This window comes from Carassius gibelio, chromosome B3 (genome assembly GCF_023724105.1).
Source record: "Carassius gibelio isolate Cgi1373 ecotype wild population from Czech Republic chromosome B3, carGib1.2-hapl.c, whole genome shotgun sequence".
NCBI lineage: Eukaryota > Metazoa > Chordata > Actinopteri > Cypriniformes > Cyprinidae > Carassius > Carassius gibelio.
The window spans coordinates 14,843,430-14,867,274 of record NC_068398.1 but is presented as its reverse complement, the minus strand read 5'-3'; the positions used below and the strand labels follow the sequence as shown (position 1 = coordinate 14,867,274).

The 23,845-nt window shown below is 38.2% G+C and overlaps 2 protein-coding genes across 3 annotated transcripts; both read right to left on the bottom strand.

The window, feature by feature from the left end:
- Positions 1-432: 432 nt before the first annotated feature.
- Positions 433-9,869, bottom strand: znf598 (zinc finger protein 598). 2 transcript variants are annotated; one of them, XM_052552189.1, is made up of 13 exons: positions 9,523-9,869; positions 8,327-8,439; positions 7,621-7,750; positions 7,328-7,539; positions 6,089-6,309; positions 5,885-6,002; positions 5,636-5,811; positions 5,471-5,555; positions 3,872-4,707; positions 3,653-3,797; positions 3,135-3,185; positions 2,581-2,725; positions 433-2,232 (listed from the first exon to the last, which is right to left on the bottom strand). In XM_052552189.1, exons 1-13 carry the CDS (start codon positions 9,838-9,840, stop codon positions 1,873-1,875), a joined length of 2,910 nt encoding a protein of 969 aa, XP_052408149.1. In that variant the 5' UTR covers positions 9,841-9,869; the 3' UTR covers positions 433-1,872. The 2 variants fall into 2 exon arrangements, with proteins under 2 accessions (XP_052408149.1, XP_052408151.1); XM_052552191.1 differs by lacking the exon at positions 3,135-3,185.
- An 818-nt stretch (positions 9,870-10,687) lies between these two features.
- On the bottom strand, positions 10,688-23,562 carry flii (FLII actin remodeling protein). The gene is made up of 30 exons (XM_052551565.1): positions 23,249-23,562; positions 22,372-22,482; positions 22,183-22,254; positions 21,347-21,427; positions 21,074-21,159; positions 20,462-20,623; positions 20,226-20,329; positions 19,945-20,120; positions 19,583-19,740; positions 19,396-19,480; positions 18,830-18,977; positions 18,560-18,693; positions 18,259-18,471; positions 17,953-18,132; positions 17,783-17,865; positions 17,617-17,691; positions 17,443-17,526; positions 17,193-17,364; positions 17,005-17,109; positions 16,453-16,644; positions 16,133-16,321; positions 15,902-16,041; positions 14,151-14,352; positions 13,847-14,001; positions 13,705-13,765; positions 13,471-13,599; positions 13,292-13,398; positions 12,635-12,740; positions 12,488-12,553; positions 10,688-12,380 (listed from the first exon to the last, which is right to left on the bottom strand). Exons 1-30 carry the CDS (start codon positions 23,309-23,311, stop codon positions 12,246-12,248), a joined length of 3,774 nt encoding a protein of 1,257 aa, XP_052407525.1. The 5' UTR covers positions 23,312-23,562; the 3' UTR covers positions 10,688-12,245.
- Positions 23,563-23,845: the final 283 nt, after the last annotated feature.

Here is a 23,845-nt window from a genome sequence, read left to right as displayed (position 1 = left end):
ATTTTTAAATGTTTTTCACTTCAAACTGTTGATTTCAGCTAAAATACAAGTCCTCTATCCATTATACTGTATTTCTTGCTTCAAAGAAAAAGTCTTCTCAATCTGAATCAGGAGAGAAATATGCACAGGTCAAGCCTGCTTTACATACATACACAGTCCTAAACAAACCCAACCCAATTGATATGATTGGGGATTGATATGAGAGGACAAAGATAGACTATACGGAGCTAGACTTTTGATTCTCTGAAAAGTGATTCTGGATTACGTACTTATTATTTTGACCAGAAACAATGGTTTAAAGTTGTAAAATGAACATCTGGAGGAGTGTGGCTCACTTGTGGATTATTGTGATGTTTTTATCAGCTGTTTCTTACTGACGGCACCCATTCACTGCAGAGGATCCATTGGTGAGCCAGATAAATAGCCTGGGGATAAATATTAAACATTTTTATTTTTGGGAGACCTATTCCTTTAATTGCTTGAAGTAGTTCATCATACAGATATATCCAAAAGTTTAAGAAGTTTTAACAGTTTTAAAAAGAAAACTTGAGTTTGTGAAAATAAAATTAATATACCTTAAGATCCAATCTAACAATCAAAACATATGTCAGTTAAGACTCAAATATGACCCACTCACCCTCCTGTTGTTCAAACCTCTATGAATTTCTTTCTCCTGTGGAACAAAAGGAGATGTTTGGCAGTGAATTGAAAAATGAAAGTGAATGTTTAATAAGGTCCTCAGTCCCTAACAGCCGAATATCTCCTTATGCACCCCATGTAATAAAAGGCCTCTTAAAAATGACAGAATTTTCATTTTTGCGCGAACGTTTTCTCTAAATATCTCTGTAGTTAACATTTTCGAATATTTAGCACAAAACAAACAGATGAAATACACAAACTTGAACAACTTAATCTAAAGGTAGATGATGTTTGACCAGCATTGTTTCTGCAGATATGTCCTGACACATTGCAAATTGTTGACCACAAGGTTGTGGCACAAACAGCAGTTCCTGAAAGAGAGATGAGAAAAGGTGGCCATACATCAACCCTGTTGGACTGTGAAGTAGTATTTAAGAGGCACAAGCACTATGGTATTAGACAAAAATCTAACCAAAAAAATTATTTAAAGAATTATCCATCTGTACCAATTCTGTATTTTATACAAAACATTCCAGTCTGATCCCATCGGACCAACTTTCAAAATGTCCCTCTGGATCTTCCTGTATATTTTAAGGCAGGTGAAATATCCTCACACCGATTTAATTGTGTAAAGACAATCACATGTGGCCTAAAGAGTATGGAGCTGTGCATTTCGTTCCTTGGTTTGATTGTTTAATTGCAAATTATTTACACAAACAATCATTCAAAAAATGTCAATTTGTCAAAAGTCAGTAGACAGATCACTGCAGCTTACTGTAAGAAATGCTATACATTACCCATTTTATTTTTCCGTACTGTAGAGTTTGTAAACCGAAGTGAGAAATAATCAATTTCAATCAAACAGAAGGAGCGTTCTGAAATAAATAGGTTATCTTTCAAAGGCAACCAACCTTACAATTTATATATATACACATATAAAAGAAAAAAAAGAGCATGCTAACAGCACTGGAAAACCTGATGGAAAAGATGAACTGGAGGAGTAATAAATGAATCAACATTAGAACTCAAGCTTTCAAGTAGATTAAACTGTTTTCTCTTCAAAACCGTTACACTTGCTTTTTTTGGGGTTGATCCTTCCCCTTCGAAAAAAAGTGTCATCTAAACTTTCTGAATAATGAACAATCGGAGTAAACATTAGCACTGCAGCCCAGACAAGCATCTTAACATTAGGTGCTGTGTCACAGAGAGCCGTGGATGTGCGTCTGCTAGCAGCTAGCTGATGATCTTGCTTATGGCCTGTAAAGAGGGGAAGTCCTCATCGCCGATGTGTAGGGTTTTATGGGTGTTGAAGTCTTTCAGAGCCAGCACCTGCTTACAGGTGGGACACACTTGGCAGTCCAGATCCAGACTGATGCTGGTGGTGCCTGTCTGCCAGGCTTTCTTTTTGGTTTTTTTGGGCTTGGAGCCTTGCTGCTGTTTCTCGAGAGCCTTAAAGTCTCCGTGGGCAGTGAGAAGCTCCTGTTGCTTGCGAGTGTCTGGTAGGAGAACCAGCAGCTCGTTGAAGACCCCGTTGAAATTCTCTCCTAGCAGCTCCTGGCAGCTTTTGTAGTACTGGACAGCAGGGATTATACCCTGCTCAGGAGGAAAATTAGAGATCAATGAAAATATCAACGACTCAATGTATGTGTAAGGCAGCGTGTATCAGGTTCTTTAGTTTCCACTTTTTTGAAACATTTTTTTCCTTCACTAGTTAATTTAAAAGGATCTTGCAGTATGTAACAAGTGTATTTAGGAAATAATATATTAAAAATATATAACAACGTCGAAATTAACAAGCTCATAGAAATACATAATAATTACAAAGGAATTAGAACAATTTGCTTCAACTAGCAAAACTCATATATATAATAATAATAATAATAATAATAATATGTTGGAGTAATATTAACTGAATTTAAATGGTCTTGGTTGGATAGTTACCTGTCTAAATTGGCCTGAATAGTTCTTGAACTCATTGAACTTGGTTTCATCGTTTTGAAGATAATTCTTAATAGACTGAATAAGGTCCATGTTTCTTTGCTGGAAATTGTCAGGTATGAGGTAGGATCCAATAGCAGGTGTCACTCTGAAAGAAAAACAACACCTAATGAGATAAAGCACTTAAACCACTTTAATAATTTATCATTAATTAAATGTAAAATTAGAAAAGTAGAATTTTGGTGAATTTTTAAACTATTATCTATTGTTAAATCTGAATACATTTTAAAATGTAATTTATTCCTGTGATCAAAGCTGATTTTTTCAGCATCATTACTCCAGACTTCAGTGTCACATGATGATCAGAAATCATTCTGATATGATGATTTGACAACATTTGTGATTATCATCTTGTGATATCTTGTATTGTTCTTATTATTTAATAGGAGTGTAATGTAAAAAAAGTACATCAAATTTGCAATACAGAAAAGAATAGGAGTAATTAAAAATATTTGAACATCATCTGGTCGTCAAAGAAAGTTCCTAACAAGATGAACCTCATAAGTTCCTCATAACTGTGGTTACACTGATATGACACTTCAGGAGAACTGCAAAAAGACCAAAAGAAAAAGCTCAAAAAAGGGAATTTTGGCCTGTGGACAAAAAACAACAACAACTAATACTTACAAAAAGTATGAATTAGATTAACATAGCATTAGATCAACATTCTCTCATATTCTGGCTTTATAAAAAACAACCCTCCGTTTCATAGACCCAGACTAAAATGCATGTCTGAGCCATTTTAACTGAAAGAAACCTGCTCTGACCCTTTTTTGTCTTAAGATGCATGCCAATAGTGTTTTTATTTAAGGCATGTTTATAAACTTAAATGTCCTAACTGATCTATGGCCTAATCCTGACTTAACCTAAGCCCTGTCTGTAATACCAGGCCTAAGACTTTTAAAAACACTACTTGCCTGCAAAACAGTCAACTTTCATGTGCTCAAAATACAACAGTGACTCAAAACAGGGGAAACCACACACACGTATAACAGCACATGTCACAGTCTCTGACCTGTTAACAGCTGATTCCTCCACATTACTGTTGAGCGGGACGCCGGTGAATCCTGGAGGAGGTTTGCTGACAACAGGCCCAAGGCCAGGAGGAGGCGGTGGCAGCACATTCGGAGTGCTCTTCAACGGAAATGCACTTTTAAAGCCTGAAAACACAAATACGCACTTAGAAACAGTGTCATTTTGGGCACGGCCTCTTTAAGGAAAGGAACCAGCTTACCAGGTGGAGGTTTTTTGGAGATAAGTGCTGGAAATTCCTCTTCTTTGGGTGGAGGAGGCTGGTCGGTGACCGACTGCTTTAATGGGGAAGGAATATTTTCAGGAAATGATGTAGGGGACAGTGCCTCTGTTGGTTTCTCCACGAGTCCATTTATAAAAGAGTTTGTTTTGGAGGGGAGACTGTTGTCTGGTGGCTTCGTCTCGGGAACGTTCTCTTTGTGAGCCATTTTGGAGACGGACTCAAAAGTGTGTGAGGGGGAACCCAGAGATGAAGCTGTGGCTGGTTTCTTTTTCTTATTGGTTTTGGGGTTGGGCTGAGAGGAGCCATCTTTTACGGTCAACAAAGTGGAGATGTCAAGCATAGTCGGTACCGTGCGGATTTCCTGAGCCGTTTTACCGGTTTGGGGGTCCTCGTCATCCGATGAGGACGGACATTTGACTTTAGGTGGAGCTCTGTGGGTTTCAGCAGATGTGAGCTTCTTTTTGCGGCGAGATGAGGAGGCAGTGAGAGGCTGAGGCACACTTCCACTGGGCGGTGGGTCACTGGCGGACAGTATGGATGAAGAGACCGTAGGAGCTGTTTTGGTGGGCAGAACCACAGGTTTATTGGAAACCACCACAGGTTTACTTCCTGCTTGAGACCAGGCTGACGTTGTGTTTGATTGCGGCTTCAGTGGTTTGATCTTGGAGACCAGTGCAGGAAAGTCCTCCTCCTGGAAGGACGAATGTTTCTTGGGTTGATTTGTGTATGCAGGTGTCATTGGAGAGGAAACTACGGAGCCAGACAAGCTTGGAAAATCATCTTCCTTCAGAGGGACAGACGCTTGTTTGATCTTGCTGCAATGATCGGGAGACAGACATTACGGTGATTTTATTAAATTAAGCTCAATGTTTAATAGCAAATTCTTTGCTGTTGCATATACCCACAACTGTGATCCCACCCTGCAGAAATTGCTTGGGTTAAAAAAATAAATAAATAAATAATAATAATAAAAAAAAAATGTAATAAAAATATCTAAACAAATCAGAGAGACATTTAAAAAAAAAAAAAAAAAATTTGTAAGTGGTGTATGTTTTGCATGTCGTTTGCACCACGTGACTATTATTTGGAGGGAAAAAAGCAATTTTTATAAAATAACGATCTAAGCTAGTGTTAGTTTAAAATGAATACATTTTTGAATTGGCATTTATTTTAAAAACATTTGTTACATTTTATGTTTTTATTTTGAGGTTTAAGTATTTTTTTTTTCTTTAAATTAGCTTTGATTTAATTAACTTTAAAAGCCAAGGAAACATATCTAATTTTCTTTTAGGCTTAAGTTTTTCTAACATTTAAAAATATTTTTAGCTTAATTTGAATTAAAAATTGCAAGACCGTTATATCAGCCCGACGTTTTTGACTATGTCCCCCACAAATCTAAATTTCAACACAGACATTAAAAACCATCACAGAAAGCAGTGTATTTATGTCACTGAACAAATGTGAATTAATTCATATCTGGACAAAATAAATGATCAAGAAAGCAAGCAATCTTACTATTCCTAAATGCAGGAAAAAATACATAAGAGACCCATCTTTCTAAAAATGGGTCAAACGTACCTTTGAATTGGGGCTGGAGGTGCAGCTGCCCCTAAAACAGGGAAGTCCTGAGCAGCCGAAGGGGGATTACTCCTCACTGGTCGAGCTGAAATATATTCAAATCTGCCATTTCATCAACTTGCAAATAAATGAACAAACAAACAGACACATTTTGGTTTGCCATACCTTGCATTTCGTTCGTCTGCTTGGCAGTGCTTCTGTTGTTTCTCATGTCATCAGGCTCCATCTTTTCCTCTTTGCGTGGCTTCACACTGCTTCTCTCTTGCACATGACTTCTCTCTTCCTGGTGGCTGACTATCGAAGCTCGCAAAGCAGCTGCGATCTCTCGGTTCTCTTCCTCTCTGAGGATAACATCTCTCTCAGTCTTCCATGAGCTCGCTCATATGTCAGAATGCAGCACTGATGAGGACCTACCGACTATATCTCCAGCTCCTGACATTCTGCTGTCCTCCTGGAGCTCGTGCTCTTCCTGGTCTGCCCTGTCTGCTGAAGCGATCCCCTTCCTCATAGTCATCGCCACCAACTATCAGACCTAAAACAGACATCCAGCTGGACTTGATTAAGGCATGCCACCCATGATTTATATCAAAGTCTCAGAAAGAGCAAATTCAGCTTTACCGTCATTTCGTCGTTGTTGTTGTCTGGATGCATAGTTGAACTGAATGTCGATTTGCCGATTCTGCCGTGCCTCGGCCCGGTTTTTGCTGTGGGCAGCAGCTTTGTGAGCCTTATAGTCGATCTCTGTGCGGAAAGCATGAGTGAACTGCTCTGTACTACAGTGGCCCTCCTGGCAGAGATAATGGCTCTCTCTGAAGTGCTCGCTGAGGTACTGGTAATCGCTATAGGACAAAAATTATACTTAAATTAAGTGAATTAACAATTCTGTGAATATTACAGTGCAAAAAGACTGCTATGAAGTCTGCATGTCTCAGTCTAAATGAGTGCCCTAGTTAGTACACACACTGAAGCATGAGTGATGCTCGTGGTTTGTTTTTTAGCATTTGCCACATCACTATATGAGGACATAAACTTCATCTCCAAAGCTGCTCTGAGAATCAATTTACGAGCATTTCACCTATTTTGAATAGTCCCATATTGTTGAATATTTTTATTAAATGAGAATTAATTTCTAAAATGGTAACGTTTTATGCCTTATATTGCCTGTTAATCACCAATAATACATGTGTTATACCATAAATCCAGAACAATTAAAACAGACAACACAGACACACATACATTTTGCTCATGGCCTATTATTAGAAAAAAATAAATTAATAAATAAATCATAAAAATTAATCCAGAAAAATTATACCAAAAAACATGAAACTTCAACACCTCATTTGAGAAACAGGGGCTTTAAAATGGTTACGTTGTATAGGTCATTATTTCAATGAATAATAATTTAAACAAAAAAAAAAAAACAAAAAAAAAAGTGTAACCATTAAAGTGGGACATTAAAACATTAACAAAAAAAATTAAAACAACAACAAAAAAAAAACAATCAGAAATCAAGAAAATTTAAACAGGATTTGAGGAAAAACTAAACAGATTTTATATAGTCCCTACACTAGGTAAGTTTACATCCACTCATTTTCATGTACATGCTTAATTTTTCCTTTTTATTTTTTTCATTCTCCTTAACTTTTTGGATGTTTTCAGGTCTACACCACCCCTATCAATCTGATTGAAATTTTATTGAAGATGAGCTCAATTAAAACAATTGAGGGGTTTATATGAAATTTTTTTCAGTTCAATTGAGTGCAAGCTCAAGTAAACATAGCTACAATGAGTTGCAGCTGGAAATAAACCAGTTTAGTAAAAAAGCAAAAAATTTGTGAAACAGAAGTGGTCTTTTACCTGTAATACTCCTGAGCTCCATCAGCGTCACAGAAATGGCAGAAGTAATGATCTCGCCGCAGGTGCTTCAATAGTTCATCGTTGTCCAGGTATCGATCGTCACAGAATTTACACAGTGGATGGCCACGATGTGAAGTATTATCCGGGTCCCCTTGCGTTCGATGTCGAGCCAGCTCTTTCCGATTGTACCACTTCCGCTCGTATGAGAATATCTGTACACAGAGCAAATGATCCATTGAAGGAATAAGGAGTGTGCAAACAAAATAATAATTCATTAAAATGCAATACTTTACCTTCAGATGCTTTGCACATAACTTGCAGCAGAAGAGTTCATGTTGTTTCCGCATATGCTGTTCTAGCTCTTCAAATTTGAAGAACACTTTTGGTTCTGGGCACTGTGGACATTCATGTAACAAAATCTTCCTGCAATTGTTGCAAAAGGTAAAAAGAGCTTTTAAGGAACATATTTCAAATATTGTTGATTTTTAGCCTAAGAACAGGACTTGCAATGACGTGATATGGTCAAGACTTAAATGCACTTTTTATTTGGCAAAACAAACTGCCGAAAGATGACGTCAGAGTTGACACTGACTTGTAATGAGTTCATGTAAAACTAGTTCAACTAATGTCAAGTTAAAAAATATCAAAGTCTGTGCCATATTTTTAATAGGTTTAGGTATTTTCACAACACATTTCAGTAAATATCAGAGTTAATTATTGTGCAGTGTTACATTATTGTTTTAATACAATATGTTCAGGAACATAAGCATAGTTTTTAAATACATTTTCCTTTGAGGTTATAAAAAATAAATAAAAAAACGTGGGAAACCTGCCTTGATTATTTTCAGAACATATGTCATCCAATTTATTCTTACATTAAAACTTCTCAATCTACAATGAATGTTCAGTTGAAACAATTACCTAACAAATGCATTCATATTTAGATTAGTCAACAGGATCGTTTTTCCTCATCGCTGCTGAAAAAAAAAAGGTTCATACCTGAACTGTGCATATATCTTTCCATCTGCAAAGTATACGTCATATTTCTTCTCAAACTGGTACTGATGAATGTTCAGAGCGGCAAAGGGTTCAAGCTTTTTTATGAAGACCACCTGGAAAATCAGAAAAATAAAAAATAATAACATTTATTTTTTTTACAGAATTTACAGAATTGAAGAAATTTTTTTTTTTTTTTAAAGAATACAACACTCCTCCTAGAGCATGAACAACGTTGTCAATTAATCACAAAGGACTAAACACTAAATGCTTACACTTTCAGACTCGCTGATTAATGTAACTTGAGCTTAACAGGCAAATTAGATGCGCGCTCTCGCGACTGATTGACACGTGAGTCACGCAAGTCAGCATGACGTCGCACGCTGACAGCTGTCAGAAAGCACACGTTGACCAGTAGATTCAGAGTTATCTCAAGCTGATTACACAACAGCACAATTCAGCTGAGCTGTCCCAAAATCACGTCTAATTATATACATAAATTTTTTTGTTTTGAACTTTGTTCCAGATATATCCTTGCCTCTCATATATCATATATTATATGTCATAAGAAGCACGGGGATATTTGTAGCTATAGCCAACAGTACATTGTATGGGTCAAAATTATCCATTTTTATTTTATGCCAGAAATCATTAATATAAAGTAAAGATCATGTTCTATGAATATATGTAGTCAATTCCTACCGTAAATATATCCAAATTTATTTTGGATTGCGAAGGACTCTGCTAACTTTAAAGGCGATTTTCTCAATATTTTCAGATTTCAAATAGTTGTATCTCTGCCAAATATTGTCATATCCTAACAAACCACGCATCAACAGAAAGCGTATTTATTTACGTTTCAGATGGTTTAGAACTCAACTCCTGTGTTAACCCGCGTGAAGGACCGACTGTAGCCAGCTGACGTCAGCGAGCCGCTCGGTTGGCACGGGAACCGTCAGGCGATAAATAAACGAGCCCTGCTAGTACGCTAAACCAGCTCACTTCTAAACCAAAAACAAGGTTCCACGTGTGTCTACAACCAAAAACAGAAGTCATAACAACAGTTAGTCACACAGTTTCACTTGTGTAAGATGACACCGGATCTTAACGCTTTCCTGACCAGTTCTCCACACGGCGGGCTAGCGACGCGACAAACACGGCCGCTCCCTGTGTGTGTGTGGAGCGGCCTTGTCTCTCACCTTGTCGAGCTGCTCGCGGCACACGGCGCAGTAGTTCTGCTCGCACAGCACGCGCATCTTGGTGGAGCAGCGGTAACACACGGGGTGATCGCACTTCCCCACCGCGAACAGCTCGATGTCCTGGCAGCACAGCACGCAGCTGTTTTCCGCGTCTCTCCTTGCGCTCGACCTCATACTGTCGGGAGGCACTGGCCGGTTGTGCTGCGGGAGTGTTCTCGCTGTAGTCCGCCGGAATCTGGACGGCTGGTAAACGACGGTACGGGCGGCGAGGCCGGGTGATGCGCGCTCCTGTGCGCGTGATCGTTCAGCGCAGTGCATTGTGGGGAGCGACAGGCTGGACGTAGACAGGAAGAGCTTTGATTATGATACACCGGACTTTTATACCGCATAGCTTTTGCGTGGATTACATGATAATAATATAATAATTATAGTTATATGATTGATTAGTATAAATATTAGTAAACATGTAATTATATTAATATTAGAATATTATTATATCAACACGATTGAATGCTAATATGATAAACAATATGATGCTTTATAAATAAAAATGTAGTTTTGATAACAATAGGAATATGTAAATTATATTTAAATCAAAATATGATATTAACACTGTATTAACATGGCTTTATTAAATGTTAATAAACAAAAAATATTTATAAAAATAATAGGAATTATACATATTACTAATAAATACAGTTATAGTATAATTTGGCTTTTGGCATATTTCTTCTCATAAAAAAAATATAAAATATTTTTTTAAATAATATATTCACTTGATATTCATTATATAGAAAAAATAATTTCACGAGAAAAAATACAAATTTTAATTACCAAAATAATATTATTTAATAATATAAAAAATTTTACTCTCACATTTTGCTCTCAGCTGTTATTCTGTATTAATTTCCTTCATAACACAAATTAGAGCAGTCCTAAAAACTGCGAAACTTTTTTCCTGTTCAGCACGACTAGATGAAAAATAATAATTTTTTTATAAAAATTGCAGTATTGACTGCAGTCACCTCATAATTGGTAAAATCTTTATCAATAACAACCCAAATTAACTCGCCCCTACTTGTATATATGCAGTGAATGTGATACCACTAATATTTTAACACCATACATGCATGTATACAATGACAAATACTCCATAAGAGTCAGCTACAGATGTGCGATGAAACTTTATTCAATACAAAATACATAAATAGAGCATCTGCAGATGAAATCAGTGGCAGAAAATATTTCTACACATAGAAATACATTTATATATGCAGACAAAAAAAAAAAAAAACTGCGGTGACAGAAGGAAACAAAATAGATCAAAGAGCTATTCTACCTCTCCCAATCCCTTTCATGACAGCCATAATGAATTCAATCAGCATAATTAAAATAAGAATATTTATTTTATTGACTAAAATTTCCCTGTCCAAGTTCAACAAATATTCAAAATTCAAAAGAAACTATCAAGTAGCAATAAGGACCATAACTTTTTCAACTTTTTTTTTAAAAATTATTTATTTTTAAAAGCACAATCTGTGATGTATGAAACTGTCAGCTAAATAGCTCAAAGAGCCTCGATATGTGAAGACCAAATCATGGTAACACTGTTGTTCTGCTACCACTAGATTGCTGGTTACAGACTGCATTTTTCATTAAAATCACTGGGTTCCACTCAGTTATCTGCTTCATTGGTATAGCTGTACGGGGGGGTTAAAGGGCATAAAAACACATTCTCATTCGGACATGTAAATAACTGAAAATACATCCCACATAAACTGTGCACTTCATTATTCCATCAGCATTGGCTTTAGAGTCAACATCCCAAAGGTAAAACAAATCAAACTAATGGAAAGACACATTCAAAGGCCAAAAAAGAAAAGAAAAGCTGTTTAGGTGATATCTGAAACAGACATAGGTGTTGTGCTTTCAATAATGGAGAGTTTTGGCAGTATGTGATATGCATCTACAGAATAAAACATGAAAAGTGTAATCCAAACAAATTATGTAAGGAGACGTCTTTAAAATAACTGCTTCAAATGTAGAAAATGTAAACAGATATGACAATTCACAACACTTGTGCAGCCAGATGGTTAAAAATGTAGACTGTAGACTCTCCCTCAACAGATATGTTCTTCTTGAAAACATCCCTTAAGGAATACAGCATCTGATCTCTTGAGGTAACGCCTACCCAAGTGCTGTAGCGTTTACACTCTTCCTTTGATTTGAAATCTACTAGGGGTGCTCCGATCACGATCGGCCGATCGTTAATGCGCATTTCGTCAGTAAAGCCGGTTTTCAAATCAGCGGTTAATTCCATCAGGTGCGTGATTTCACATAGAGCAGCTGATACTACACAGAGCCGTTGTTAATAGAGAGGATGCGCCGAAAAACGCTGAAAATTAACGTGATTTGCGCATCCTCTCTATTAACAACGGCTCTGTGTAGTAACAGCTGTTCTATGTGAAATCACGCACCTGATGGAATTAACCGCTGATTAGAAAACCGGCTTTACTGACGAGATGCACATTAACGATCGGCCGATCGTGATCGGAGCACCCCTAAAATCTACACATAAATATAAAATTCAATTAGCAAATATATATATTTGAGCTTTTTAAAGAGAGTGATGCAGTGCACATTAATAATGTATGGTCTGTTGTGAGTAGTGCTGTTTGCTCAAACTGTATTCAGACAGGCTGTGTGTGAGGTGTGAGGCTGATTTATGCAGGTGCAGTCTTGAAGGTGCTCCATGCGTGGAAACAGCGGGTGAAACAGTGAGGTTCGTTGCCCTTGCGCACCAGGCGCAGTTTTCTGGGGTGCTCTGCATCCTTGGACCTCATGTGCTGAATATAGACCTGATTGAAGGGGTGACACCAATGTTAAGCAGGCACGGGAAAGGCCTGAGGACAAGCGTGTATCTATGCAAAGATAAAAATGAGTGCTGGTGTACAATAAAACTGACCTGACAAGCCTTCAAGCTCAGTTTAATCTCCACCTGGCTAGTCTGTGTGCCAACCCACATGTAAACCTGCCAAACAAGCAAACAAACAGCTCAGTAACAGAAATCACTGCTTAGAGAATCTGTTCGGCTGCAAACATCGAGCTCTACCTCTTTCCCATTGTCCAAAAGCATGATGTCGTCATCGGCCAGGTCATCTTGACAGAAGTCGGAGCACTTCTCTGATACAGCAAAGTAACCCTTCTCATTGGAGCACCTGAGACAAAAGGACCACTCCATTAATACCTCAGAAATATGTGAATGTATTTCATATGGGTTTGGTAAGAAATTTATGATATGGTTATTCTCACAATGGCTACAAATGATCAAAAAGCCATAATATTGTTAAATCTCAGTACCATATATATATTTTATATATATTTTTTTCTATTTGAATTTCTTTTTAAAATTATAATTTATTCCTGTGATGTAAAAGCTGAATTGTCAGCATCATACAACCTTCAGAAATCATTCTCATATGCAGAATTGCTGCTCAAGAAACATTAATTATAATAATAATCAATGCTTAAATCAGTTGTGCTGCTCAATATTTTTGTGGAAACCATGATACTTTTTTAATCCTTTGATCAAAAGTTCAAAAGAACAGCATTTATTTGACGTACAGTGGAACATTATAAATTTCTCTGCTCTCTTGATCGATTTAATGCATCCTTGCTGAATAAAAGCCATTTGTTTCTGACTCCAAACTTTTAAACAGTAGCGTATCAAATAGCGTATTAATAAACTAAACTGAAATGAAATACTCACCTAAAGAGTCTAGCATATTTCATGTACTCTGCATCTTCATCGTATGGCTTCTGTGAGCCGATGCCAACCCAGAAGAAATTTTCTGGCTCTTCTCCTTCATTTATCACCTGAAGAAAAGGGAAAATGAAAAGTTTGAGGTATTATATGCATGTCTTGATTTTTGTAAACACTGTATGAACCTGCTTGCTGTAGGTGTCGTCGAACATGGTGTTCATGATGTCCTCTGCCAGTTTAGCTTCGTCTGGGTCTGCTGCTCGGCCCACCCACGTGTACACGATTCCCTGGTTGTCTGTACTTTCAAACGGCACCTACACAAATAATGTTTCAGTTATTAATGGTTTGTAAACCACTGCAAATTAGCTTGGATGATTTACATCACATGAACAGTTTGTATAAAGTACACTGCTGTTTACCTTCAGTATGAAGCAGAATTCAGAGTTGAGGTTACTGGAATCTGTGGCTATTTGAATAGTCCTAAAAACACCACACATGTAAATTAATTTACTTTAGAAGCAGCAGATGAAGAGATGCTAACTGGACATATCATATAGTTACCTGGTGCACAGCGCACTTCCGTTTGTTCTGATGTGGTATAAGCTTGGCTGCACACTGTCCACTTTTAGCTTCCTCTTGCCTTTGTGGATGATGAACTTCCTCTTGAAATGTGACAGGAACTTAAGATTCTCCTGCTGCTGGGTCATCCTCACAACCTGAAATATACCCAAGATGATGATGTCTGCTTAAAACAAAAGTCACAACATTCATGAATCATATGAGGATTACACAATCAAGGCAACAGGATGAACACTATGAAGTTTCATTTCATAACATGTAGATTAACCATGCAAACATGTGGTACCTCCAGTTTGCCTGGGAACAAGCTCTCAAACTTCTTCTGCAGGCTGAAAGTGAAGGTCAGCCAGCCCATGTTGGAGGCCTCACGGCCCTGCCAGAAGTAAACCACACACTGGAAGTCTTCTTCAGGCTGTTTGTCCTCATCGTCTGCCTCTTTGTCTTTGTCTTTCTCCTGATCATCCTCATACTCCACTGGCACCCAGTACCTAAAACACACACAAATATCCTGCTCGGAACACCTGCTTGGAAGTTTCTAGTGATCCAGAAGACCTTGATTCGCTCATTCAGGTGTGTTTGATTAAGGTTGGAGCTAAACTGTGCAGAGCTGTGGACCTCCGGGAATTGAGACCAATGATCTAAAACAATGAAGTAATTTTTTGTTTAGTTAGTACAAATCAGTAAAGCTCAAAACACACCGCACTATTTTAGCACTCCTATAAGATCATTGCATGTCACACTGTGTGAAATGGATTTAAAAAACTTGTACGATGATGACACCTTTTGACTCATACACTACGACATTATTATTATTATAGAAGAATACAACGTCATCAGCATGTGATAATGGGAAACAAAAAGAGCAGGGTAAATCACACTTTAGCAGTTGTAGTTTTTATGTGTGCAGAAAAAAGTGGAAGCGGCAAAAGAGGAAGGGATAAGAGCTTGAGTTAAGCCGTTTTATGTTTTAGCGCCATGTTGCGTTGATTTCATGACGCATTTTTATTGGTTGGTCAGTAAGTGTGCATTGTACCAGCAAACACACTGTGTGGTGATCATGCTGTATTGTTGTCAGTCTTTGGTCTTGACTTTGAACCTCTCTCACTGGACGACACAGGACCACCAGTTAGGACTGTTTTACAAACCCCATCTTTCATCTGGGACAGCCGAAAATCGTGCAGTGGATTCAGGGCTTAATATGCATAGGTTAAAAGGTCTGGGAATGGTCTTTGATAGTACATTATCTTTTTAAAAGCATGTGAACAATATTACTCAGTCTGCGTATCTCCATTTACGGAACATCAGCCGCCTTCGTCCATTTCTCACCCCAAATTCCACAGATGTTCTTGTACATGCTCTAGTTACCTCACGCATTCATTACTGTAACTCTCTTCTTTTTGGTCTGCCTAACAAACTTCTTCACAAACTTCAATTGGTACAGAATTCAGCTGCCCGTATAATTACTGGAACCTCCTCCATTGAGCATATCACTCCAGTTCTCTACCATCTTCATAATTCCTAAATCTCTCTGATCTGCTTCATATTCACACCCCAAAGCGTACCCTCAGATCTTCTTCATCTTTTTCACTTGTTGTAACTTCTGCTTGTTTAGCCAATATGGGGTCTAGGGCATTTAGTTGTGCTGCTCCTAATCTCTGGAATTCTCTTCCACAATCTATACGACAATGTCTGTCTGACTATGTTTAAATCATGTCTTAAAACTCACCTGTTTAAATTAGCTTTTTCTGATCAATTTTAAACTATTTACTGTAATATAATTGTTGTATTCTTGTCTTGATTTTATCATCACCACTAAACTGTATGGTGTCCTTGAGTGCCTTGAAAGGTGCCTTTAAATAAAATATATTACTATTTATATAAACTGATGCCAGCACAAAGAGGATGAGATTTAATGGAAAGGCTGTGATATGTCTTTTTTTGGCGTCTTATTATTTAATCTAGTTAGCAATCATTATTGTTTCCATCTCAGAATTGGTGGATTCTTGCAGTTAATTTTAATGAAACCCTCTGACCAACCTGCAGAGAAAGACGTAGCAATCCTGAGTATAAAAGTGCCCAAACTCCTCCTCTGGTAAACGGGCAAACTTCTTCCCCTCCAGAACGAATCCCTCCATGCCGTCCAAATCCTCGTTCCACTCCTCCATCATCTGTTCCGCCTGTCACAGTTACAACCCAAAAAGACAATGAATTTCAGTAGCAGAATATGAAAGTTTGGGCTGTTTAAAGAGCGGTTCATTCAGGTCTTACCTCTGTGAGAGGCATTGCTGGCTGTCTAGGAAGGAACAGAGCTGTCAGGTCGGCTTTCATCTGATCCTTCTGCTCTGCATCCTTCTTCACCTTTCCACTCAAGCCCTCATTTTGCTTCACACTCTCTGCGTTCCTGGTATAATCCACCTTCAACACGTCATCCCAATTCTTGAACTTGGATTTGAAGACCTGTTGAGTGGAACATGGTAATATAACAGGAATTAGACCACTCTGTAATAAAGTGGTTTTGGTTAAAAAAGAATGACTGTAAATAAAAGGGTCAAAGAGTTTTTTTTATTCTTTTACTTTGTCAGTTTTACCTGGCACTCTGTGCCCTCCAGATTGCGGATGACCACGGCGTGTTTTGGCCGATGGAGCAAACTGCACACCTCTTGGCCCAGCTTCAATGCAGCTGCCCGCACAAGACGTGGGGACTTACGGCCGATCCAAATGAAGACATCCGACCAGCAATCTACGATGTAGACTCCTTTAGTGTCTAAAAGGCCTTGGACCTAAAACAAGATTTTCAGGGGCAATTAAAAAAAAAGTACAACACTAATAATCAGCAGGTTTTAAAACTTCAAATGAACTATTGTCTATTTAAATATATTTTTTAAATATTTTATTTCATTTATTTTATTCAATTTCCTTTATTAAAACAAAGTTCAGAAGAACAGCATTTATTTGAAAAAGTTCAAACTGTTACACAAATTTGTCACCAAACTTTGTTGCTAAATGAAAGTATTCATTTGTTTTTTAAAGAAATCTCATCAACCCCAAAATTTGAAAGGTAGTGTACATATTCAATTTTTATTCTGCTAAAATCATTATGTAAATGACAAACCATAGCAGTGTGAAAATCTCCGCATTACCAGTCTTTGCTCGGGAACCACATCTAGCTTGAGCTTGTCCTTGTGCTCCACAGAGAGTTTGTAGTTGATCTGAGGAAGTTCAAGGTATCCCAAGCCCAAACCAACCTAACAGACCAAAACAGCACAAAATATAAAAACAAAGTTGTTTTGGAAAGGAATACACGACAAATAATAAACCATTCCCTGACCTTATAGAGCTTGGGTCGGACAGGAGTGAAGTCATCTGGGACATGTTTCTTGATTTCCTCGGGCTGTCCCCCAAGAATTTCCCAAAACTCTGGAGGTTCCTGATTCTGCATCAAAGTTGTAATCTCTGCTTTGCCTTTTCGCTCATTTTTGTTGATCTTCTCAGCAAATAACCTATAAATAACATAACCTATAAAGCTACAAATCTGAACCACAGAAAGGGGGGAAACGACTTATTTGTTGGCATCTTACCTCGCTTTTGTAGTACCACCAAGTGTTGCATTGCCTCCTCTCCAAACAAATATCTCAAGACCAGTGTCCAACAAAAAGACAAACCTTGAAATCAGAGAAAGAGAGAGAAAAAAAAAAACATTATCAGACTAAATCAATCCCATCAAAATACATAAGACATCAAGTTAAACTCACCGGGGGTCGAGTGAGGACGCTTTCAGAGGCACAGATTCTAATCTGATGTTCTTTTTCCCATAAACCCTGTACAACCTGCCCAAAACACAAAACAAACGGGATTAGGGCACGTCAGATCAGGGATGTACTGGAGAGGCTGTGCTGGGTGTTGTTTTGGGTGGGGCACCTGGTTTGGTATTGAGTGTCCTCTACTGTGTAAAATCCACTTGCAGTTCCACCCTCAATATAAGAAATCTCATTGTTGAACACCTAAAATGACACAGTACAGAAACAAATATATGCTGATAATGCAAAAACACATCGTTTTGTGTAGAAAACAGTGTTTGTTTTACTGACTGCAGTGAATTCTTCACTCTCGTCTCCCATCTCCTCTCTGATAGTCCTGCACTCAGCTCCCAAATAATTACGGAGGTTGACAGCATGGATGGCAGAGCCGGCTTTCTTATCAAGGGTAGCTTCCTGCCCGATCCAGTAATAGATGTGCCAGTTCAGGGCTCCGTTGTCATCTAAGAACGTCTGCAAACGTGCATTACAAAGCATACATTGAAAAAAGGGTTGGAAATCTCATAAAAAAAAATAAAAAAAAACGTAATTTACAGTACATTTAAGAAACAAGAAAATAAAAAAAAGCACAGGCCTGACCTTGAGAACAATGTAACAGTCTGCCTCGTAGAACTTCCCAAGAAAGGCCTCGTCCACCTGGATGGGAATAAAGTTTTCGATCTGCCAAACGGTGACACCAGGGATCTGGCCCACATCCTCCATGAAGAACTCCGAGTAATCCAGCTGCGGTTTCTCCAGGTTCTTGTCCCATCGTTTGGTTTTCAGATCAGAGTGTTTTAAGTCTCCATTCTCCTAAAATATTGTGAGACACAAGAAGACCAGGAATGTTATGACCTGCACCATTGTAAAGCTTCCCCCATGAGCTATGTTGTTCTCTTACCTCGATGGATTTGTTCTTCTCCTGAGCCACGTCTGACATTCCCTTCAGCACCTGTTTAGCCTGATCATCCTGGGTCGAGTCCTTGCGTCTCCTTAGCCTCATTTTTCTGGCCATATGGTCTCTTGGGTTATTTCCTGCATAATACACAAAGATTAAGATAAGACACTGAGACACGGATATTGAGCTAACAACAATTAAGCACATACACACAGCAACACCACCACAACTCTTAGAGAGAGAGAGAGAGAGAGAGAGAAAGATGTATTGTACCTCCACCAGCTGCTGCCACAGTGGCTGGAGACGCACCAGCCAATCGCAGTTGGTTCTGCAAAGAGAAGTCTATGTTGTACCACTCGGCCGTCCTGTCCACTGGTTTAGGGGGCATTACTAGATTTGGATTCTCACGGACATCCAAAACCTAAAAAACAATAAGTGTCACAATAACAACTCTATTCAGCATTTATTAACTATTTTTTTCTTTACTCTTATAAGTATTAAAAAAAAACGTTTGGCGTTGGCAATATAATTAAACGTTTTTTGTTTTATTTTGAGAAATCTCTTAAAATAACAGGTTTCTATGTTTTAAGAAATTATTCTAATATGCTGATTTGGTGCTCAGGAAAAAGTTCCTATGAAAATTGGTAAATATTTTTGTGGAACCTGTGATCATTCGGGATTCTTTGATGAACGGAAAGTTCTAAAGAACAGCGTTTGTTTAAAATAGTAATCTTTTGTAACATTATAAAAAGGTAAGGAAATCAATTGTACCGGCCCCAAATGGTAGTGTAGGTAATGAGAAGAAGAGGTCTTTTCCTTTTTCAGTGAAGTGTTCTTACCTGCAGGTCAGTGAGGAAATGAATGGCCTCTGGTAATGTCACAAGCCGGTTCTTGTTCAAAACCAGCTTTTTCAATTTTCCACACCTGAGCAAATCAAAGAGCCACATATTATCATCATCATCATTAACTTCATATACACTGGCTTTTATAAAAGTCAAATTAGCAATAAACTGTGTCAGTTCTCACCTGCAAAGCCCCTCTGGAACAAGCTCCAAATTATTATTTGCAGCCATGAACTCAACCAGGTTGGACAATTTTCCAACACCAGATGGAAGCCCATCAAAATCTATTTTGTTTGAGTTCACATACAGCTTCTTCAGCTTAGACAGCTTGCAAATGGTAGACTGCATATCACATCAAAAAGAGAGAGAAAAAAAGACAAGATTAGCATCAAGCCATCAAATATATCAATGCAAGCTGAATGACGATACTATTAACGTGATGAAGCATTATCTCCTGCACATGCACAAAAACACTTTCAAAGCCAAACAACATCGGATAAGTGCTACGTTCCTCTGTTTGACTTTTTATGGCACTGAGGGACTTACAGGCAGGGATGTGAGCTGATTCCTAGAAAGGTTGAGCGTCTCGAGTTTAGTCCACTGATCTATACACAGTGACAGTTCAGATATCTGATTGCTGCTCAGATTCAGCCGTTTGAGATTAGCCAGCGAATACAAGCATTCTGGTACTCGAGTCAGATCATTGCAGGACAGATCCACGTCTGCACAGAAACACACAAGATTCATTATACATGGAGCAACAGCCATTACAGACTCTGATGATACACTGTTTTACAGAGAGCACAGTAACACCCCTGGATCTCTACCTGCTAGGTTAGTGAGGCCCTCCAGACTCGTGGGCATGTTATTTTGAGTACGCTGAGTGTTTCTTAAATGAAGGGTTTGAAGGGCCACCATAGCAGGTAACTGCCTGTTACCACAGAGGCACACAAGAGTTTATCAGAGGCAATGCTGATACCACAATGAGCTCATCTGAAATGAACGTAGCCTGGCAGTATACGTAGATGGAAATAAAACTAGTCATAAAAACCATCTGTCTTACCTCAGCTGCGCGTGCATAAGCGGATTATTATTGAGTATGAGGGTCTGCAAATGGACCAAGCGTCTCATCTGAGGAGGAAGACTGTCCAAATTATTGTCACTCAGGTCCAGGTACAGCAGATCAGTGAGGTTAATGAACAGCTGATTTGAGATGTTATCAATGCTGCGAGAGAGAGAGAGCAAACATCAGAGATGAGCGAGTATCCGATTATATTTGTGTCTTCGCAGAAATCCACGGTTGAAATCGTTTTGATTCAAAAATCATTAGCATCGATTCTTATCTAGTAAATCACAAACACTTAGAAAAGTCATGGGCCCTTCAAACTCAGTTGTGGACAATGTGAGGGCCTTGAAGGTAAAACGGCTGAAAACCATTGATATAGATGGACGCTCCATTGGGTTTTCAGCATCTTGTGCCATGTGCATAGAATTTCTAAGAAGGTGTGTGAAGTTAAAAATAGTTCCAACTTTTAAAAACGTCTCAGGATCCCTGTATTCTTTTCCATTCCTTCAGAAGCACTCAGTCTAGCCCCCCAAATCATCCTCCTAAAAACACCATGATAGCAGATCAAAATATAAAAGAAAACATGAACATTATTCCTCACTTCCATACCTATTGTGACTGAGGTTTAAGACCAACATGTTTCTGGAGTTCTCCAAATCCCGAGGGATTTCTGTTAGTTGGTTGTAGCTCAGATCCTGAACAGAAGAGGGAAGAACACATCTGAACACACATAATACAGCGCATAATCCATGACAAATTCACATAGTTACACTAATCGAGACACACACCGGTTTACATAAAATGAAATGATTTTGCACTTAGCTGAGATATATACCTCATCCACCCAAGAGAGACATAAACACAAAGTAATTCTGCACATACCAGCACAGAAAGATCATCCAGCTGAAAAATATCATCAGGAACGCCAGAGTTCTTCAGGTTATTTGCTCTGGCCACAACCGCCTGCAGCAGAACAACAACAGCAGATTAAATGCTGGTCTGTGCATTGAAAATGAATACAGAGACATTGTGGAAAATAATGCTGTGGTGATTTAAAATACAGTTTCAAAGATTTGGGGTCAGTAAGATTCTGGGACATTAAAAGATGTCTTATGCGCACCAAGGCTACATTTATTTAACAAAATGTATTTAAATATTTTACATTAGATAAAATATATTTTATAAAATAAAATATTTTTTATTTATTCCTGGTTATTGCGAAATTGAATTGCTCCATTATTCCAGTCTTCATAGTCAAATGATCCTTCAGAGATCATCCCAATATGTTGATTTTAAGTGCTCAAGAACATGTTTATTATTATCATCAGTTTAACACTTTACCATGATATACCTTTCATGAGTCTTTAAAGAACAGAAAGTCCAAAAGAACAGCTTTTATTTAAAATGTAATACTTTAAAACTTAAAAAAAAAAAAACATGCATAGAAATATTTTGTAATGTCATAAATGTCCTTACTTTTAATGCATCCTTGCTGAATAAAATGTATTAACTTCTTTTCAAAGAACAACGACAAAACCTTCAGACCCCCAACTTATGAAAGTAAGTGCATGTAAACAGTTACATTAATTATTTGATATATATATATATATATAGATATATATATATATATATATATATATATATATATATATATATATATATACATACTTATGTGAAAAGTAGACAGAGGAACATGTGAACGAGATATTTCACATTACCCTTAGATTGGGAAGACTTGATAACTCTCCATGCAGCGTCGTCAGGCTGTTGTGACTCACAGACAAATGTTCCTGATTTCACACAAAAGAGCAAAAAATAAATAAAATAAAAAAAGACCCAAGAATGAGCATTAACAGTCTAATCGCAAAATATGAAATTATGACTCAAGTGTTTCAGTTGCCAATCACCAGTTTCTGTAGGGAGGCCAGTTCCTCTGGAAGATAGCAAAGCCCCGTTCTGTTGAGCTTCAGCCATCGCAAGCTGGTCATAGACTTGACATGCTCCGGGAAATAACCCCCCTGCGTTCAACAGAAGAGACAAAAAGCATTACAGTCTCAGATCTGACCACCATGAGTCATACGAGTGATTTGGCAGTTTTTGATGGATCTGCTGCACTGATGTCAGTCTGGAGCCTAAATCAAGCTAAACCTGGTGCAATGATGTCATTTCAAAAACTCATCAGAGAGATTATGGGAGGTGCTCACTATAGCAACAACATGAGACTTGCATGCTGTTGACAGTCATCTCAAGATGAGCAGATCTGACTGAAGTGGCTTCATACAAGACAGAGACTCACAGAGAATCAGTGCAATATTTACTCAAGTGAACTGACACTTGAGAGCTTGTGTAATACCGCTTAAGGCACTCATGTAAAATAATTCTCATTGAACATATTTTACTAAAATCTTATTTTTCATATACATTACTGATATGGTATGTTGTACTCTCTATCTAATCTAAAAGAAGCTCCAGCATGTTTTGAAAGCCCATGTCAGCAGCTGTTTATTTATCGAGGCCAGACGCAGTACAAAGCCTCAACCAACACATCTGACTCGCCGACAGACTTCTAGTCGTTTCCTTGCTGTCGCACAGTTTGATTGACGGCGACACATTTGGTCAAGTCGCCGGCTAACGCCCAGGGTATCTACTAAAGCTAACAGAGTTAGCACAGCTAGCTCAACCTGTTTTGAAACCCTGACGAACCTAACAACACTTTCCTCGCTTGAGCGAGTGATTTATGTACAATACACAGTACATGTAGACGTCTCGAAGCAGAGCTCTTACCTTAAAGTCATTCCCACTGAGGTCTACTCCCCTGATGAAGGGGAGAACTCCGGTCGCGGCCATGTCTAATTTAGGAAGATATGGCAGCAGTCTCAGCCTATTTCTGTTCAGCAGCGGCTGCTGGTGGAGCAAACACACTCAACACAAGTACAGCCCATCTGCTCATCCTTACCAGACACCCACGGAAATACTTCTTTCTGTTTCGATACAATAACAACTGTTAGTTAAACCCGTCCGTGCTGATTCTGTAGTGAATCATTTGCAGTGCTACAGACTCACTGACAGGCCTGAGACCAAAGATTTGAAGGGTTGGTTACATGCCTCTTCTGGGACAATGGGTCCATCGTAACATCCCCAGTTCAACCTCGACTCCGGCACTGATTATTTTGGGGATTTTTATATGTGTAATTATTTTTATTTTAAGCATTTTAAACTACCGAGTCCATAAAACAATTACACTGACGTTACATGTATGCATTTAACAAACACTTACACAAAGCAACTTCCTCAACTATATATACTTACAGATGTTATAAATGCCTAACGTATATTAACAACACATACTGCATTTTAACAATTACTTAACAACAGAAAACA

Excerpts from the sequence above, each read along its gene's own strand:
- znf598 (XM_052552189.1), bottom strand. The coding sequence starts at position 9,840 with ATGCACTGCGCTGAACGATCACGCGCACAGGAGCGCGCATCACCCGGC. Across the intron at positions 6,003-6,088 it reads ACAACAACGACGAAATGACG|GTCTGATAGTTGGTGGCGAT; the intron begins GTAAAGCTGAAT and ends TGTCTGTTTTAG. Across the intron at positions 2,726-3,134 it reads AGTTATGAGGAACTTATGAG|AGTGACACCTGCTATTGGAT; the intron begins GTTCATCTTGTT and ends TTTTTCTTTCAG.
- flii (XM_052551565.1), bottom strand. The coding sequence starts at position 23,311 with ATGGCCGCGACCGGAGTTCTCCCCTTCATCAGGGGAGTAGACCTCAGT. Across the intron at positions 21,160-21,346 it reads TGGATGATCTTTCTGTGCTG|GATCTGAGCTACAACCAACT; the intron begins GTATGTGCAGAA and ends TCTTCTGTTCAG. Across the intron at positions 17,365-17,442 it reads GGTGGTACTACAAAAGCGAG|GTTATTTGCTGAGAAGATCA; the intron begins GTAAGATGCCAA and ends TGTTATTTATAG.